The sequence below is a fragment of the Esox lucius genome, chromosome 8 (genome assembly GCF_011004845.1).
Source record: "Esox lucius isolate fEsoLuc1 chromosome 8, fEsoLuc1.pri, whole genome shotgun sequence".
NCBI classification, from domain to species: Eukaryota; Metazoa; Chordata; class Actinopteri; order Esociformes; family Esocidae; genus Esox; species Esox lucius.
The window spans coordinates 16,430,024-16,448,278 of record NC_047576.1 but is presented as its reverse complement, the minus strand read 5'-3'; the positions used below and the strand labels follow the sequence as shown (position 1 = coordinate 16,448,278).

Here is an 18,255-nt window from a genome sequence, read left to right as displayed (position 1 = left end):
GGAGAATGGAGGGTGGGGGGGGGGGCAGAGGGAGGGGCGGCGGAGCAAAACACAGTGTTAAAAATAGGCGCGCACAGGTCACCCCCGCTATCCACAACCGGAATCTACCCGTCGACTGTCCAGTGAGCAAGGGGGTGTTGAGGATTTGGATCTCATCACAACCATGGTGGGGAGGGGGGTGAAGTAGATGTACAGGGTGCCAGACAGACAAATACACACGACTAAGCTGGTGCAGTGATATCTATGAATAAATCAAATCTCAAATCAATATATTGAGGAGTAATGCAGCATTTTTCCTGTTCATGTCCCAGACTGTACCTATCCCTGTAAGTCAAAATACACGGGACGTGTAACTAAAACCCTTTTCCTGCGGTCATTTCACTTCCCATTATAAGGACTATTCACTGGCAATAAGACAATCTCTGGCTGCAGACAAACAGCGACAGCAGAGAATTGAGCGAATGTAAAATGCTTGGCACAAAGTGAAGGAAAAGTCGATTCCTTCATTCCTAGACAACCACTTATAGTGAATTCTTATTTCGCCTGAGTAAGCACTCGCTGCCCAGAGCCATGCTGCAGAAACGGTGCTGAACACATCCCAAGACTATGGACACCGGTTTGGGGTTACACTGCTCAATCCCCCCCAACACTCAGAAACGACTGCATATTGCAATAGCAGCAGAAACCATGGCAGGAAGACTGAAAACAAAACCGGTACAAAGCTACCTACTTTATGGTAGTATCCTATAGTACTGTATAATACTGTATAGTACTGTAGCCAATGTCAAAAACTGTTGTCAAGTGATTTGCAAATAATAGTCTAACACTAATAATATTCCCTATTAAAGTCTTAGTCTTCATTTGGTTGTGCATGCTGGTCCTTTTCTCTTTGGCTTATTTTTTAAATAAAGAAAAACAAAACAATAAAACATTTATTATTTTCTTGTATTGTTCAGTCTGCTAAATAAAACTTGGTTTAAAACTGATTACACAAACTTACTGCAAGGCAAGCCTGTCCAGTACGGATATAATAGGGACATTGTCATTGTCAACTGTTCAACAGCGAACACACAAATTCCCCCATGTTGTTCCGAACAGGACCAATCGCTAGGGGATCACCGATGGTGGAGATGATTGACAGTTCCTTAAGTCATATTTCTTCAACCCAAGAACCAATTGAACCAATAAAAAAAACAGGAACAATTGTGTAAAACACATTAATTCAAGCCGTCTTAGCAAGGTTACGTAATTAACCACGCCATTGATTTTATTACATAGAATCTGGGATAAGGTAGATGAACTTAAATGATGTTCAACCAAAAAAAAATCAAATGCGTCTATAAAAAAGGGGTATTTCATAGAAAATAGCAAGCGAAAACAAAAAAAAACAATAGCACAATCAATGAAATATAGATGTAAGATGACAATCCACTGAAACTAAAATACTGTATTTGGTAAATATGTTTTGCTTGATACAATGACTTCCAATCATGTGCTAGTTGAAGGCAATAAAACATGCATATACACAATTGTTTACATACACAGACAGACAGGAACAAAGACACCGATCACAACGCAGTGGGTGTTGTCGTTACATAAGGCACAACGGCGCTGTACGCAGACAGACAGGAGAATGGGGTGGGGGTGCATTAGGACCACAAAGTCATACAAACGTGCCAGCATTCTCCCCCAGCCCAGGGTTACCGGGCCCTCCTTGGACCCCAGCAAAAGTCTGGAGGAGGGATGACACTGGTCAATGTGGCGGTGGCGGGGGGGCTTATGGGGATGGATTGGGTGGTCGATGGAAGTCTAGGAGAGGACCCACACAAACTGAGCCTGGGCTGGGTCAGGGCGGAGCAGGGTTACTACCTAAGGGAGTATAGGGCTGGAACTTGGGCGGGGGGAGGAGAAGCAGCTAGCAGTTGCCAATTGTCCTCCCCTCGGCTCCTGCTTTCAGCAGAGTCATATTCTGAGCCGACTGACCTCTCATCCTCTTCCATCTGGAAGCACAGAACAAGCCGGTTAAGTCTCCCGGACAGAAGAAAACAGGACAAAACTGAATGAGCACAGGAACTAGCCCCACGTCCACAGGAACTAGCCCCACGTTTACAGGAACTAGCCCCACGTTTACAGGAACTAGCCCCACGTTTACAGGAACTAGCCCCACGTTTACAGGAACTAGCCCCACGTCCACAGGAGGCAACACAGGGAGCCACATTACAGCGCCAATCGATTAAGAATCAATAAGCCAGATTTGTCATTCGAGTTTACAGTCAAGGTGTGTAAACTGATCCAACTGTAAAGGAATCGTTTTTTTTCAGTAATAGTTGAACATTGGATGCTTGCTTTTGAATGGAGTGGGTCAGGTTTTCTCTGCTCATTGTGCTCATCTTACAAAACGCATGCTATTGTTTAAGAGCATGCAGTCCAGAACACGATCTGGAAATTCAAAAAGCATTTAAAAGCTAGCAGCGCTGGAGCATCGGCTAACCATAGTTTCTGCCCTGTGATCATTGCCGGCATTCCATGAACAGACCCAGGCTTTGCTCCACATGCTGGAACCCTCTGAGGCTTTAGGCCTGGCTGGACCATGCAGCAGCAGGGATGTGCCCAGCATGGTGGAGAGACCTCTGCTGCTCCACAGGCTAAGCTGACATGCAGCGGATAAGCCTCTGTCCTAAGGCCAGCATGCTTGGTCGCAAAACTATCCATCTTTTTTTCTTTTTTCTTTTTAAACCTGCTGCTTCTCCGCCTTTCCTCTAGAATGCTGATTAGTTTGTGCTCTTCATGCAGATGAGACTTATTAGGTAGTGTGGCCACTCCTACTCTACCTAATCTTGCCCAGCTGATTCTTGGCTCTGGTGAGAGGCTGCAGAGCGATGAAGTCGTCGCCTATGACGACTCGGTTGGAGTACATCTACAGAAGCAGAAGGAAGTGAGGAGTGAAGGGCAGAACACTAAGGTCAGGAGGGGAAATCCATACAAGGCAGACACAGTGGTAAGGCTCAGAGGGATTTAAAACAGTCGCAGGGCTTGTTTACGTTACGCTACATTTTCCAAGACATCAAAGAAGACTCAAAACGCTAGATGATTTTGTTGTGTAAACTCGACGATATCGCCAGACGCCAGCTCCGTGGTAGAATGCGCCACTTTTGCAATAGAGCCCCCTGAAATATATACATTTTCCGTGGAGTGCTCACGCATATCGCTCAAATTTCCCACAATTGACAGCCACAATTCCGCATGGTACGCCTCCAACATGCCGGTGTAAATTCAAACGCTATGGAAACGGTTATTCAAGCTAAGATAAGGCAATTTAGCTTTTTTTCCACCTCTCTTGTAATGTAAACAAGCCCATAGTCAAACAGAAAAAGACACGCTAGATGTAACAGGTAGAAATAGCAATTATATTCTATGAACTGCTCAGCAACACTTTAAAGTGGCATTTCAGACTCCATTCGACCACATTTATTGTCTGATTTGCATAAGAAAAAGCACATCTAAAGACTCCTTTTTTGCAAACATTACTGCATGACAATTACAGTGGGGAGAACAAGTATTTGATACCCTGCCGATTTTGCAGGTTTTCCTACTTACAAAGCATGTAGAAGTCTGTAATTTTTATCATAGGTACACTTCAACTGTGAGAGACGGAATCTAAAACAAAAATCCAGAAAATCCCATTGTATGATTTTTAAATAACTAATTTGCATGACATAAGTATTTGATCACCTACCAACCAGTAAGAATTCCAGCTCTCACAGACCTGTTTTTTAAGAAGCCCTCCTGTTTTTTAAGAAGGCAACAATTGTTGACGCAATTATTAGAAAATGGAAAAAGTTCAAGATGGCGGTCAATCTACCTCGGTCTGAGGGATCAGCCCAGAACTACACGGCAGGACCTGGTCAATGACCTGAAGAGAGCTGGGACCACAGTTTGAAAGAAAACTATTAGTAATACACTACGCCGTCATTGATTAAAATCCTGCAGCGCACGCAAGCTCCCCCTGCTCAAGCCAGCACATGTCCAGGCCCGGTCTGAAGTTTGCCAATGACCATCTGGATGATCCAGAGGAGGAATGGGAGAAGGTCAACCTCCTTCCCTCAGTAAGAGCATTGAAGATGGGTCGTGGCTGGGTCTTCCAGCATGACAACGACCCGAAACACACAGCCAGGGCAACTAAGGAGTGGCTCCGTAAGAAGCATCTCAAGGTCCTGGAGTGGCCTAGCCAGAAACCTGAAGAAGGTCTGTATGGAGGAGTGGGCCAAAATCCCTGCTGCAGTGTGCGCAAACCTGGTCAAGAACTACAGGAAACGTATGATCTCTGTAATTGCAAACAAAGGTTTCTGCTTTTCTGATGTATGAAATACTTACGTCATGCAATAAAATGCTAATTAATTACTTCAAAATCATACAATGATTTTCTGGATTTTTCTTTTAGATTCCGTACCAATGATAAAAATTACAGACTTCTACATGCTTTGTAAGTGGGAAAACCTGCAAAATCGACAGTGTATCAAATACTTGTTCTCCCCACTGTATGTGCACAACTTACAACGTGCACAATGGTTTCTCATGTATACTGGCTGAAAATAAGCCCCCATTTATGTTGCTTATGAGTGCATTCCACACTACTATGGATTAAAATGTGATTTTAAGGTTTGCATGAATGTCTCTTCATTTCAAATCAATTGGATCATATCAACAAAAAAATAGTTCAAACTGTAAAATTGCTTTTCTCTTTTGTTTTCTGTTGTTCATGCAAAGCCAGTTACATCACATATTACCTTTTTTACATTTCCTGTTAAAAAATTATGTTTTTGGCCTCAACAACTTTTCTCATGACAGCTTGGCAGATGAACTAACTGAAACAAAAAGTATCAACCTTTAAAGACAAAGAGGAAACTGCCGCTGAAAAACTGAAGTGTTCAAGAAGCCGTTAGAAAAAGGACGGTAACTGCTTAAGAAACTCCCCCCATCAGGCACCTACTGTACCATCTCTCTCTTCCACCAATCAGACACAGTAGGTGTAAAGCTGAAACAGAGATGCTACTGCCTGGTTCCATCCATGCCCTTTGGCTGTTGTTAATCATTGAGTGAATGTGCCATGCTGTGGGTGTGAGCGCCATGCATTTCCTGTCTCTGCTGAGTGCAGTTTGTTTACCGCAACCTTGCTGGGAGGATGTCTTGTGGGTAAACAAACCCCCCCCGGGCCTAAGTACCCTACCTGAGACTTCTGGGTGCTGGTGGGCTGAAGGTGCCTGTAGAACACCTTCTTGATTATGTCAGGGAAAAGGCAGGTGGTGATGATGATGACGATGGCGAACCAGGCGGAGCCGCTGGAGAGCAGCTGGACGAAAACAAAATACATGTCCTGGGTGTGGAGGAAAGGCCTGGGGGGGGCAAAGGTCACAGAGGATCAACCTGTTAGCCGGCCAACATCTGTTCAGGCTTAATTGACACTGCGAGAGGAGCATAACCTAGAACTTTAAGCTTTTCAACTGTCTGTGATGAGAACTGAGATAGTGATGGTAGCCAATCCAAAACAGCCACACCATTATTCTGAGGAAACTGTGTGTAATGTCAACTAGACAAGCAAATACGTTGTAAATAGAAGGCAGTTCAGCTCACCAGATGATTCCCCCGTAAAATAAGGAGAAGATGAAGTAGAAAGCGATGGAGCCCCAGGTGACAAAGTGATTCATCCATGTCCAGAAGTGGGTCTCCAAGGCCAACTGTTAACGGAGATAAGAAAGAACATGTATTGTCAGAAAACAGTGTGATCGCACAATGGGATTCCTTTAACAACAATAATAAATCAAGGATGTGCATGAACACAAATGACATTATTTACCTTCAATGTAACGGTGATGACCATTACTGTGAATACCAAAGTCCCAAAGGTCCAGTTACCGAACATCTACAAAAAAGAAAATGACTTAACTATCATAAAGATAATGTTTTAATAATAAGGTAAACATGCGTTAGCAGACTCTGCTTTCCGGAAGAATGAAGAGAAGTTTCTCTGTCTCTGGAAAGCTATTGCAGTGAATATCTCCAAAAAATCGCCTCTCACGTGTCAATAGACATGCCACATCAGAAGAATAACAAAGCAGGTTGCAGATAGAGAATGGATTAATAGAAGCGACTAACTATGACAGGCATGCATCACATCATAATTCAGTCAACTCTTACCAGTTGTCTGTTAGTTCTCAAAATCTGACGACATGCACAGCGTGAAAAGAGGGAGAAGAGGAAAATGAACCAAAGAAAGACTAGTGAAAAAGAACAGCATGGGGAGAACACTGCACACTAATCTATTAGAACTGACAAAGACAGAAGATAGAGTGAAAGAGGGCTGCAGCACAAACAAAAAAACCTATAACAGTGAGTCAGCCTCCTGGAACTAGCAGGAACCAAACCCTAACCCAACAAACTGCCTAATGTAAACTGAAAGAACAATATCTCATATCGCTGTGGCTTCGCAAAACAGCTATGCACAGAGATGCGCCAAGAACAATGGCAATTAAGTTCCCTGTAGGCCACACCAGGTTGTGGGGGTTTAAATCCTCCAGTCCCTCCAACCCCAACTGGACCAAAACCAGAGATGGTACAGGATATGCAGGCAGCCTCGACCCGGGTCCTGCCTTCTCACCTGTCCATTCCCCATGAGAGACGTGTCCTCCCCCATAAGGATGTAGGAGCCGAAGAAGAAGACAAAGGCGTGGCAGAAGCCCAGTAACGTCCAGTACAAAAAGGTCTTGAATGAGAGGAGGGAGTTCCTGCTGATGTCCCTGTTGGCAACACAAAGCAGCGTGACAACATGACAAGCAATTGGCCAACGGACGTTTTCATTACAGAGCTTCTGACTCGGTGTGGAAAAATCCAACACATCCTACCTGTAGAGTGCTGGCTTACTCTGGAGCACATGTGGGTGGACAAGCTGCTCAAACAGGCTGTAGATCAGTATGGGCAGCGAGGTGAAGCAGATGTTGTACAGCGTCAGGTAAACGCTGTCATACAGGGTCTGGGGAAGCAGGGAAATTCAAAACTGGGTAGGACATGATTGATAGAGAGCGCTGGGCCTTCTAAAACACGGAGTCTGCTTGCGGCCACCAAAATACACCTGTGTTTCTTTTTTATTTCCCCAACTAGGGCAGTGGCTTCCTGCTTGGATATTTAAGCATGCTCATGATAAAAAGTATATTTTTTTATCCCGCTTATTTGGACTATTTTAAGAGTGGGTTGACTTACAGATTGGGTTGTATAGAAAGAGGGTAGGTGGTTCCGCGGGTGATTAGCGGTTTACTGTTAGTGAAATCTGGCAACCGTGCCTACAGGACCTGACCAGTCCTGACATCGCGGAGGTGAGTAACGTTAGAAAAACAGGTGGATCTTAGTTTTCTTTTACACCCAAGCATTTCAAAATATTTGAGTAAACTACAACCTATCCACAAAATGTTATTTTACGTCTCAGATGATTTCTACTAGAATTACAGATGTTTTCAAAAAGAGTTCAAGAGACTGAAGATGATGACTGGTGAAAAGATGACCAGATTAGGGTATGTACTGTCACCGAAAACATTAAATATGCAATATACAGTGTAAAAAATATACAATTAACATATTTAAGTAACTAACAATACAAATATATGAACATGAAGACGGTAGATCAGGGCAAGCAGCAGAGCCAAGTACAGCTGAAGGAAGTTGAGAGAGGTACAGTACATAAATTATGTGGTGTCAAGGCGAGGATGGGGGAAAAACTACATGACAAGGCTGTAATATAAACAACACTGTTACGATTTTTTATGCACGTCAAATAAACAAGAACATAGCAGAACAATGACTATAAACAACAATAATATTGCATGTCAATGATTATAAAGCTGATTAATGAATTTATATTTTTTTGTGATTCCTAGATCCTCTAATAAATATGGAGCCAGGGGTTTTCACAGTCAATGTTTTCAGGTGGCTCAGACATAATGAACAGGGAATAATATGCTCAGTATACTAGAAGCATTGTGGAACCATTGTGTTTGGGGGTTTAGTAAAACAGCCAAGCAGAAACCATAGGCTGGATGCACTTCAATCCCATAAAATGTCTACTAGTCATCGACAGGCAGAGGAGAATGAAAAGAAAACATGAGTGTAAAAACCTATATATGAATAGAGGGGGAAAAAAAGAAAGAGGAAAATATTAATATGTAAAGAAAAAATACATTGCTTGTATATTTTGGTTGCTTTTAGGGAGGACATTGTAGCATATATTAGCTCAAGTGGACATGACCAACAAGGCAGATTTAACAATTTTACAATTGTTGTCTTTCTTCAAGTGTGTAGCCAGATATTATATAAAGTATATCACAGAGGGGTGTCCAGTGCAGCGCGGGGGTTGGAACACCACCCGAGCCTAATGTTGAGCCAGGAAAAACCCTGCCAAGAGTCTGCAGGGTTTTCCTTTGTCCTTTAACTTGTTCCCCTCACCTGGGTCTATAGGTCGTGATTGGACAAATAAATCAGCAGACACACCATGGAATGAGTTTGGCACGTCTACACATGGGCCTACATTTGGCTAACTCATGTGTTAACAATCCACATGGAAAGAGTTGATGCTCTCTCAGCTACACACTGCCAACATTCCCAAAGCAACCGTAATAAGGGATCACAAAAAATGAACGTAGAGAACCAATGAGACACAGAAATACACTTACTTGTTGTGAAAACAAACAGACGAACTGGTATAAAAACTGGGGCGTGATAAAGCACACATTCTAAAAGAAGATACAAAAAAGGGATTTAGACTCAGACAACTGGTAACGACTAATGTATACATTTTTTTATGTGTTATGAAAGAGCACCGTCAAACCGAGCTCACCTTGTAAAAAAAGTACTGTACAAGGGTTGCTATCCTAATGTAGTAGAAGTGGCCATGGACGAGCAGCAGTTTGGAAAGAAATTTAAACCTTGCAATTGCATAGTCACTGTTTCGTACTGCTTGCCTTCCTTCCTTGCCCATGATCCCTGAAAATAAGAGGAAAGTCTTACTTTGAAAGCTTGAGACCAGAAGATTCATTCTGTGATTTTGCCAAATTCACACGGCTTTTATCAGCATTCTCTACTTCTATAGTACACCAAATACTCCACATTAGCATACAGCAGTTAAGTAAAACAAAAGGAAATACACTATTAAATTGCTGACAATTCAAATCAATAATGACGAGGGACCCTTTTATTTACTAAGTCAGCAGCTGATGGTAATTACAATAATCGATGAATCTATTGATTACTACTACGAGTAACCGGATATATAATATTTTTTAACAGTGTGGAATGCAACACTAACCAATCCCTACATGGGCCTCTTGAATCATGCTGACATCATTGGCTCCGTCCCCTATGGCTAAAGTTATGGGTTTCTCTGGAGACGTTTTCAGCAATCTCACCACCTGCAAAACAGCAACGAACCCTAATTACAAAGCAGCCTAAATGAGTCCAGGGGCATGTCGACGGCAATTAACCTTTAGTGTAACTCCAGCTACAGCAGACAGCTTAAACCACAGCAGCTCCATACTCAACTCTCCAAAGCACGGACCAGTAATAGCTAGGCATCATTAAGGCCTTCTCAAAGACAATTTATGGATGTCATGCAAGTTCACTGCTGTTATAAGAGATAAGAATACACAACCACAATCACATATACTTTAAATTATGTAAAACTACTAATTAACTTCCACAAATGTAGAGTTATTACACAGTAATCTTGACATAAAAACGATTAGTAGAAATGTGGTGTCAAATCCCCAATCCGACATGGTAAAGTACTTAGGGCTTTTGAGCAAAGTGCTTGAGTCACTGCTTGTGTGAGTTACTCTGCACAAGAGCATCTGCTGGATGGCTAAATGGTCAAATGTTGACTGGCTGGCAGTTTTAGTGACAGTGACAGCACTCGCCTTGGCCTTCTGCAGGGGCGCCATGCGGCAGCACAGCACGGCGGAGCAGTTCTTGCACACCTCCATGAAGAGCTTCTCGTGGCCGCGCAACGCCAGAGACAGGCTTGCCCCATCCACCACCAGGCCATGCTGGATCACATGGTCCTCTTTGATCCTACAGATGGGAGGGAGAGTGGGTATAACGCAACTATACAGCCCCTGGGATCGAGGTCCTCATGAGAGAGAGAGCTAGAGTGGAACCCTCTACAGCGCATCTAACACATAGGAACACACATCATCTCTCAACATAATCCACCCATATGAAATACAGAAACATGTTTGGTCTTGATTTCTCAATACAGTTTGCAGAAATGTTCACACGGTTCTTATGTGGGCAGATTCATGCCGTGACAACCTCCCCAAAAAATAATAAAGTATATTTCAAATGCAGCCCTTCTCTGTTCCCAGACTGACTCATCAGTGAGCTATGGACCGTGCCAAATGACACTCCCAAAGGGGACAGGCACCAAGACTCCTCTCTCACCATTTATAAGACCGTTGGAAAAGCGACTGCTCCAATGTGCCACAAGATAAATTTGTATCAGTTGTGATAAAGAAGCAATGGTTCCCAAAGCTACCCAGACATCCTGACAAATTGTATAAGCACTTTCTGACCACAGTGGAGAAAAAATAAATAAAAATATTCATAAAGTGTGAATCATTAGATCAATGAAATGAGCACAACAAAATACATTCGTAGTCATTTATTTCCCTTCGTGCGTCTTTTGGCACGTCAAATCGGAAAGATTTTCTGAAAATATTTACATACGCAGCTCTGATTAGCTGAGAAGATGGCCTACAGACCACCTTTGTACCCAGATTAACAGTAATTGGACCACTATATTCAGATAAAATTTGTGATTCTAGAAACAGGCCAAAAAATGTTGTCCCAATTGAAAAAGCTGAATTTCCCCACAGTACCAAAATGGGCATGATCACTATTTTCTCAATTTTATTTTAAGCTTATAGCATAGACACATCATACAAAAAAAGGAAACGTGTATGATTCCCAGTGCCTTTAGAAGATATTGTGATTATGATAAATCTCTGACTCCTAAACCTTTTATATTGATGTTGAATACCCTGATTAGGCTACACTGACATGAAGGAAAGTAGAATAGTCAACATGCCTGTAAACCCAACATTAAATCGCAGTAATGTTTACATGATATTTGCAGGGCTTCAACTAACAATCATTTGGGTAATCGATTAATCTCTCAATTATTATTGCAAATCTATTCCTGGATTAAAAAGTGTTTTACTTATTATATATTAAATGGGTGGTTTTCCACACCTTGAACAGTGTTCTCTTTAAAACAACTTGATAGTATTAATAAAATAGAAAAAACATGCAAATAATTTAGATTTTGTAGCAAGATGTTTTACAAAGCCGTTTTTACTTAAGTTTGAAAAGTGCTATTCTAAACAGCTTTGAGAAATAATGAAGGAAATTATTTAACATGGGAGAGAACAAGTATTTGATACTCTGCCGATTTTGCAGGTTTTCCTACTTAGAAAGCATGTAGAAGTCTGTAATTTTTATCATAGGTACACTTCAACTGTGAGAGACGGAATCTAAAACGAAAACCCAGAAAATCACATTGTATGATTTTTTTGAGAATGAATTAGCATTTTATTGCATGACATAAGTATGATCACCTACCAACCAGTAAGAATTCCGGCTCTCGCAGACCTGCTAGTTTTTCTTTAAGAAGCCCTCCTGTTCTCCACTCATTACCTGTATTAACTGAACCTGTTTGAACTCGTTACCTGTATAAAAGACCAAAGACTGTCCACACACTCAGACTCCAACCTCTCCACAATGGCCAAGACCAGAGAGCTGTGTAAGGACATCAGGGATAAAATTGTAGTCCTGCACAAGGCTGGGATGGGCTACATGTCAATGGACAAGCAGCTTGTGGAGAAGGCAACAATTGTTGGGGCAATTATTAGAAAATGGAAGAAGTTCAAGATGATGGTCAATCTCCCTCGGTCTGGGGCTCCATGCAAGACCTCACTTCGTGGGGCATCAATCATCATGAGGAAGGTGAGGGATCAGCCCAGAACTACACGGCAGGACCTGGTCAATGACCTGAAGAGAGCTGGGACCACAGTCTCAAAGAAAACCATTAGTAACACACTACGCCGTCATGGATTAAAATCCTGCAGCACACGCAAGGTCCCCCTGCTCAAGCCAGCGCATGTCCAGGCCTGTCTGAAGTTTGCCAATGACCATCTGGATAATCCAGAAGAGGAATGGGAGAAGGTCATGTGGTCTGATGAGACAAAAATAGAGCTTTTTGGTCTAAACTTCACTCGCCGCGTTTGGAAGAAGAAGTACTACCCCAAGAACACCATCCCAACCGTGAAGCATGGAGGTGGAAACATCATTCTTTGGGGATGCTTTTCTGCAAAGGGGACAGGACGACTGCACCGTATTGAGGGGAGGATGGATGGGGCCATGTATCGCGAGATCTTGGCCAACAACCTCCTTCCCTCAGTAAGAGCATTAAAGATGGGTCGTGGCTGGGTGCAGCATGACAACGACCCGAAACACACAGCCAGGGCAACCAAGGAGTGGCTCCGTAAGAAGCATCTCAAGGTCCTGGAGTGGCCTAGCCAGTCTTTGGAGGGAGCTAAAAGTCCGTATTGCCCAGCAACAGCCCCGAAACCTGAAGGATCTGGAGAAGGTCTGTATGGAGGAGTGGGCCAAAATCCCTGCTGCAGTGTGTGCAAACCTGGTCAAGAACTACAGGAAACGTATGATCTCTGTAATTGCAAACAAAAGGTTTCTGTATCAAATATTAAGTTCTGCTTTTCTGATGTATGAAATACTTATGTCATGCAATAAAATGCAAATAAATTACTTCAAAATCATACAATGATTGTTTGGATATTTGTTTTAGATTCCGTACCAATGATAATAATTACAGACTTCTACATGCTTTGTAAGTGGGAAAACCTGCAAAATCGGCAGTGTATCAAATACTTGTTCTCCCCACTGTAGGTGGAATATTTGAGGTTTTGTTAATTCAGTAAGAAAATGAAAAAGCATTCTGAAAACACAGGTGTAATTGCAAGTTTCAACTTTTTATGACAATGTTATCTGAAATTCCATAACTTAGCTACATGCACTCTCTTCTCTGCTTTTACGGAGCAGTACAGAGAGTGTGTGGCGGGAAAAGATTGTGTCCATGTCATTACTTAAAATGTTGTTAATTCCGTCCCACTTGTCTCTCCTGTAACATTTTCCTAGTACACCCAAGACGAGCTAGCATGAAATCTCAAAACCTATGGAGTCATTTAGTCAAAGGTAACCATAGGTTAGAAAAGTACATATACTGGGAACCTTAAACAACCAGACATTGAACAACCAAACAACTCTGAAATTGAAAAAACACTATAGAGTGTTATTTTACTTACGTCACACACATTTTTTTTGCAGGTAGGTGATATTCCTCATTAGGAATGAGGACTACCACCATCATAAGGAATGAGGACTACCACCATCATAAGGAATGAGGACTACCACCATCATTCTAGCTTCTGTGACAACGAATTAAAATAAATTAAATCTAGAGTTGGATTTTTTGTTACACGTAAAACAAATGTGATCGAAAATCCTATTCAAACAAAGCATTTCATGAAACATTATAAGTTCATGTCCAGAGTGTCATTTTTTCAAAACATCATATTTCATCAACACTGTCAATCAAATAGCCTACAATCACTTTAATATAGTATTCCATAAGCCTATTTATTCCTGCATTCTAGAGCATTGAGTGCTTCCAGAGCACTTGTTTGTTAAATTAGAACATAGGTAAAATCTTTAAAACACTGATTTGTTGGAAGGACCGCATATTGAAAATGAAAGAAAGCTAATGCAACTTCTGAACATGGAAAAGTGAGACACTGCTGAAAATTTATAGCAGGCAGCTTTAAAAAATAGCTGAAGTACAGCCTGAAATAAATTGACAATATCCATAAAAATAAAAAAGGCACTACTCAACAATGCATAAAAAAAGTTTTTTTTAACTTCCAAAACTTAGCATGCGCTGCTCGACTGTAAACAAGTGGGCATACAGAGAGGCGTTCCTACCTCCTGGCCAGTTGTCGGAGCTGCTCGGCACACTCGTTGTCAGACTTCTGCTGCACCAGCTCCAGGATGTTCATGGTGCGGTGGAAGTGGCCACAAGAGAGGCTGACGCTTACCGCCGTCTCATGCTTGTCCCCAGTCAGCACCCACACCTTGATTCCGGCCAGTCGCAGGGCCTCGATGGTCTCCTGGACCTTCTCCTGTAGCCTGGGGGAATGAGACAGGTTAGTGTGAAGGGCCTAAAGGTAGAACAAGATGTCGTACACATTCCCGCAACAGTGGCGCCCTGGTATGACCATGGGGGCAGGTTCAGTGAGTGTATTACCTTTAAAATACTGATAAAACAACATCGCATGGCACAGTGGGGACTGAAGAAACACACACCACCAACAGTTATATTTCCACTGTCTGTGTTTGCTTTTTTTTGTGCCTCTAGCGTTTCATCCCTGAACCACCAAAGGCAAACTTACAGATTGTATTTGCACAATTCCTTGAACCTGTCTGATTAGTCTCAAATACATATTATATTGGAGTGTTTTGAGTTCATCCTCCTGAGTGTGTAGGCTGTGGCCTGTAACTCAGACCAATCTCTTAATTATCAACCGTTTAATGTATTATGGAAGTTGATATGACATTGAAATCAATAGTGGTAATAAGTAGATCAGCAATGTTTCATGGCCACACCAGGCCATTATTACATCAACCTCCCACATGAAAAGGATTTCCTTGACCATTATTCTGGGTTCCAGCCATAACTGTCCCCACCAAACTGAGGATTAGGTGGAAAGTCCCACTAGAGATGTGAATTGCCCAGCATTGCCTGGTAAGAGTTAGGAAGGAATTGTTGGCAGGACTTTCCGGATCCAATCAAGCTCTAAATGGCGTGAGGAGTAGCTATGAGGAAAGCTCTCTGCGATCTTCAATTCTAACTTCAACGCAACGTGATAAATCTGTCATTCTATCCCTGAAGAAAGAATTGAACCGTAACTGCTCAGCGGGAGGGGGGTGAAATACAAAAAACTATTCTCGGTTAGACCTTGTGTACCAACTGACAAACATCCCCTTTCCCTTAAAAAAAAGCATGATTTACAACCAGGGCGTTCAGATAGAGAAGTTAAAAGTAGGCAGTAAAAGCCAGACTGATTAAGAGTCTAAGGAGAGGGTGATCTTAAGAGTGATCATTTTCTCAATAACGTAGATTCTCAATAACGTAGATGCTCAATACTTGGAAAGTTTTGGGGGGTGCGAAGAGAAGCATCCTTTGAGTGAGGAAATCCAGAAGATCTGTGAACGCCAGAGGAAGCATTTATTAGAGAGATAGAGACATTTAGGGGATAGAAAGAAGAGACTGGGCTTCATCTCAGGTAGATGTCAAAGCAATGCATGCACAAGCACTCACGCACACACGCACACTAGCAAGCACACAAATGCAGCCGGCAACCAGCAATCGCTTCTGGATTGCCACTGACCAAATCCAGACTGACTTATTCTGACTCACTCTGTGCATTATATGTGAATGATAAGGAGCTGTAGCAGCCATGTCTCAGAAATTCTATGTAATAAATGCAGCAACTGGCATCGACATACAGTAGTGTCATTTTAGTATGCACGAGAAACTAAGCCATGGGCAACTAGTGCCAAGCAAGATGGTTTGACATAATTAATTTAATGCAGCATGCATACGCCATTGAATTTCCTAATGACGAGTCCCTTGACACATTCACAAAAACAACAAGCTTAAATATCATTCTCAAGCTTTTGCTTGTCATTCTGAAGCCTTGCTTTGAAGTCTCTTTAACCACTGTTAATGAAACCCAAATCCCAAAAATCCCAGCACAATCTCCTAGCAGCGGCAGGCACATTACGTGACACATAGCAGGGATGCGCGCGCGTGTGTGTGTGTGTGTGTGTGTGTGGTGCATGATTCACATTTGAGGGGCTAACTGCATTAGTCCCTAATGGGGTGAGGCTGAGCCTCCAGGAAGACTACTGCCCGCCGGGACTGAGTCACAATGAGAGGTCAAGGTAAACAACCTGTCGCCAAAAGAACACATAACCACAAGCCCGACGACTCAAACCAAATTCTCCCACGGTTTTAAGGTTCCCTACATCCTTCAGTAGCAGACTGCTTCCATTATGACCATTGGTCCTGAGGTCAAACTGTTGCAGCCCTGAGTGATACAGTGGATGCTGACTTCAGGGCACATTTTCAGCTGCAGTGTGACTTCGAATTCGCTCCTTTTCTTTTCAACCAATCATAAAAATGCCTGACACCAAAACGAGCGATGTTCGAATTTTGTCGAAAGCAGAGTACCGTATCTAAGCCAACAACACATTTTGGATGTTACAATACTCACGCAGGTTCCGGCTCTGCTCCAGCCCATATACGTATCTGGGACCAATCCCACAGTGACCTTTTAGTTCGAGAACTCGCCGGCGAGGTATTCAGATCCAGACCGGAGAAGAGACTGACATTCGTGGGCATGGCGTGTTCCCTATGGGTAACCAGGCGACGCGGACACCAGCCACTAGACACTGGCCATGTTGACACTAGATTAACCCATATCATCACCAAGCACTATTCAAAGTGACAACCAACCCTTTTCAGACATTACTCCGTGCTCCTGAGCACACTTTTTGACCAGACATGAACCAGAGTGTTATTTGACATACTTGTCCTCCACCGCGGTCGCACCCAGCAGCTCCAGGTCCTTCTCTATGAAGCTGAAAACCTCGGCCAGCCTCTCCTCTCTCTGCTGCAGGGCCGTGCAGGCTTCGTGGAGTAGCCGGTCCACCTCGACGTACTCCTCCGCACTGAAGTGTCTGCAGGCCACCACCAATGTCCGCAGGCCCTTCTGGGGAGGGGGAATGAGTAGCTGTCAGGGACTGATTCTTTATGAAATAAATCACTCGCCTGACAGTCACAAATGAAAACATAAATCTCTGTGTAGATCCTGATGATATCTGGACCAATGTGCTGTTAGGATGCAGGATGTATTGCTAATCCTAAAGGGCCTGCAGTGGAAAATGTCATAAGTAATTATTACACGGAGAACAATCAGTCACTCAGAACTCCAACAGGGAAAGATTTCTGTATTCTTTTCATCCCAAGCAGGTGGTATTTTAACATAGCATGTGACATTCATCTACATTGCTGTAAGAGGAAAATGCAAGCATGAATATGTCCACGTGTGCAGATGTTCCTTTCAGGCAGGAGGTGACCCAGGATGCACTGGAGTGCTTTTCAGTGCAGATAACAAGCATTCAGCATCGCCCAAAGAATTGTCTGGGAAGAGTACATTGCAAGAGTCTAACGAGATGTAACGTCACATGGTCTACTCACCAAGGCAAACTCATCTACATGTACTCTGGTTTTGTCTATCTCTCCACCTGTAGTGAAGGGAAGGACGGCGGACTCGGCTCCCTTTGTAAACAGCATTTTCTCCCCTACAGCAAAAGAAAAACTGAGAGTTAGTGGACACCATGACAGTGGGCCAGATATGAAACTCAGAATAGCGGAGAGAATTGGGGAGGGGATTCGATTATGTTACAAGGCCAAATAAAATGCAATGAAATCCAATGTTAATGAATGAGCCAGTCAGATATGGAGGAAAATCCCACTGAACCTGAGGGTGTCTGTAGAATGACACTCATACGCCTTCGGTTTGCATCAAACTCAAGTATGTGGAGTAGTTTATACCTGTGGAACAAAGGAAGATCAGTACTACTGCCCTTTGTGTGTACATAAAATGAACATAATTACATTAGAATTATACTTACTTCTCTGACTTCCCCAGTGTTTTAATTTCCATGGTTTCTCCATGACTACCCATAAAGGTCACGCCCATCCTGCAATTACAATGAATCATGTGCGACACAGTTGAACATGAATACTTCAAAGAACACTTCTTTAGCATGTTAGACCTTATATTCCACATACTTGTTTTTGCATTGACATGCATTTATTGACCTCAAAGACATGAAATGGTTGTGTAGTTGATTGAGGGGATGTTTTTAAACATATCTTTTGGTATGTCCGTGCACGTAATTACACAGCCAAATCTCACAAATGGAACTTTAAACAAAACAACTGTTTGGATGATGCATCAACAATGAAAATGGAAAATATTGACTAACGTTAAAAAGGAAATGTCCCTTTAAACA

At 42.6% G+C, this 18,255-nt stretch overlaps 1 protein-coding gene across 6 annotated transcripts in view; it reads right to left on the bottom strand.

Moving 5' to 3' along the window:
* Positions 1–18,255, bottom strand: part of atp11b (ATPase phospholipid transporting 11B (putative)) — a 37,069-nt gene that overhangs the window by 4,492 nt on the left and 14,322 nt on the right. For 2 of the 6 annotated variants that reach the window (XM_034293907.1, XM_034293911.1), the window contains exons 15-29: positions 17,872–17,940; positions 17,718–17,791; positions 17,435–17,538; positions 16,765–16,946; positions 14,095–14,298; positions 9,957–10,110; positions 9,350–9,452; positions 8,882–9,027; positions 8,718–8,777; positions 6,900–7,027; positions 6,656–6,794; positions 6,196–6,219; positions 5,855–5,920; positions 5,632–5,735; positions 5,228–5,393 (exon numbers count right to left, since the gene is read on the bottom strand). In XM_034293907.1, the coding sequence (XP_034149798.1) occupies positions 5,228–5,393; positions 5,632–5,735; positions 5,855–5,920; positions 6,196–6,219; positions 6,656–6,794; positions 6,900–7,027; positions 8,718–8,777; positions 8,882–9,027; positions 9,350–9,452; positions 9,957–10,110; positions 14,095–14,298; positions 16,765–16,946; positions 17,435–17,538; positions 17,718–17,791; positions 17,872–17,940 (1,723 nt within the window). Of the gene's footprint in view, positions 1–18; positions 2,001–2,831; positions 2,918–5,227; positions 5,394–5,631; positions 5,736–5,854; positions 5,921–6,195; positions 6,220–6,655; positions 6,795–6,899; positions 7,028–8,717; positions 8,778–8,881; positions 9,028–9,349; positions 9,453–9,956; positions 10,111–14,094; positions 14,299–16,764; positions 16,947–17,434; positions 17,539–17,717; positions 17,792–17,871; positions 17,941–18,255 lie in introns of those variants that run through there. The other 4 variants (XM_034293909.1, XM_034293908.1, XM_034293910.1 and 1 more) reach the window with 4 other exon arrangements.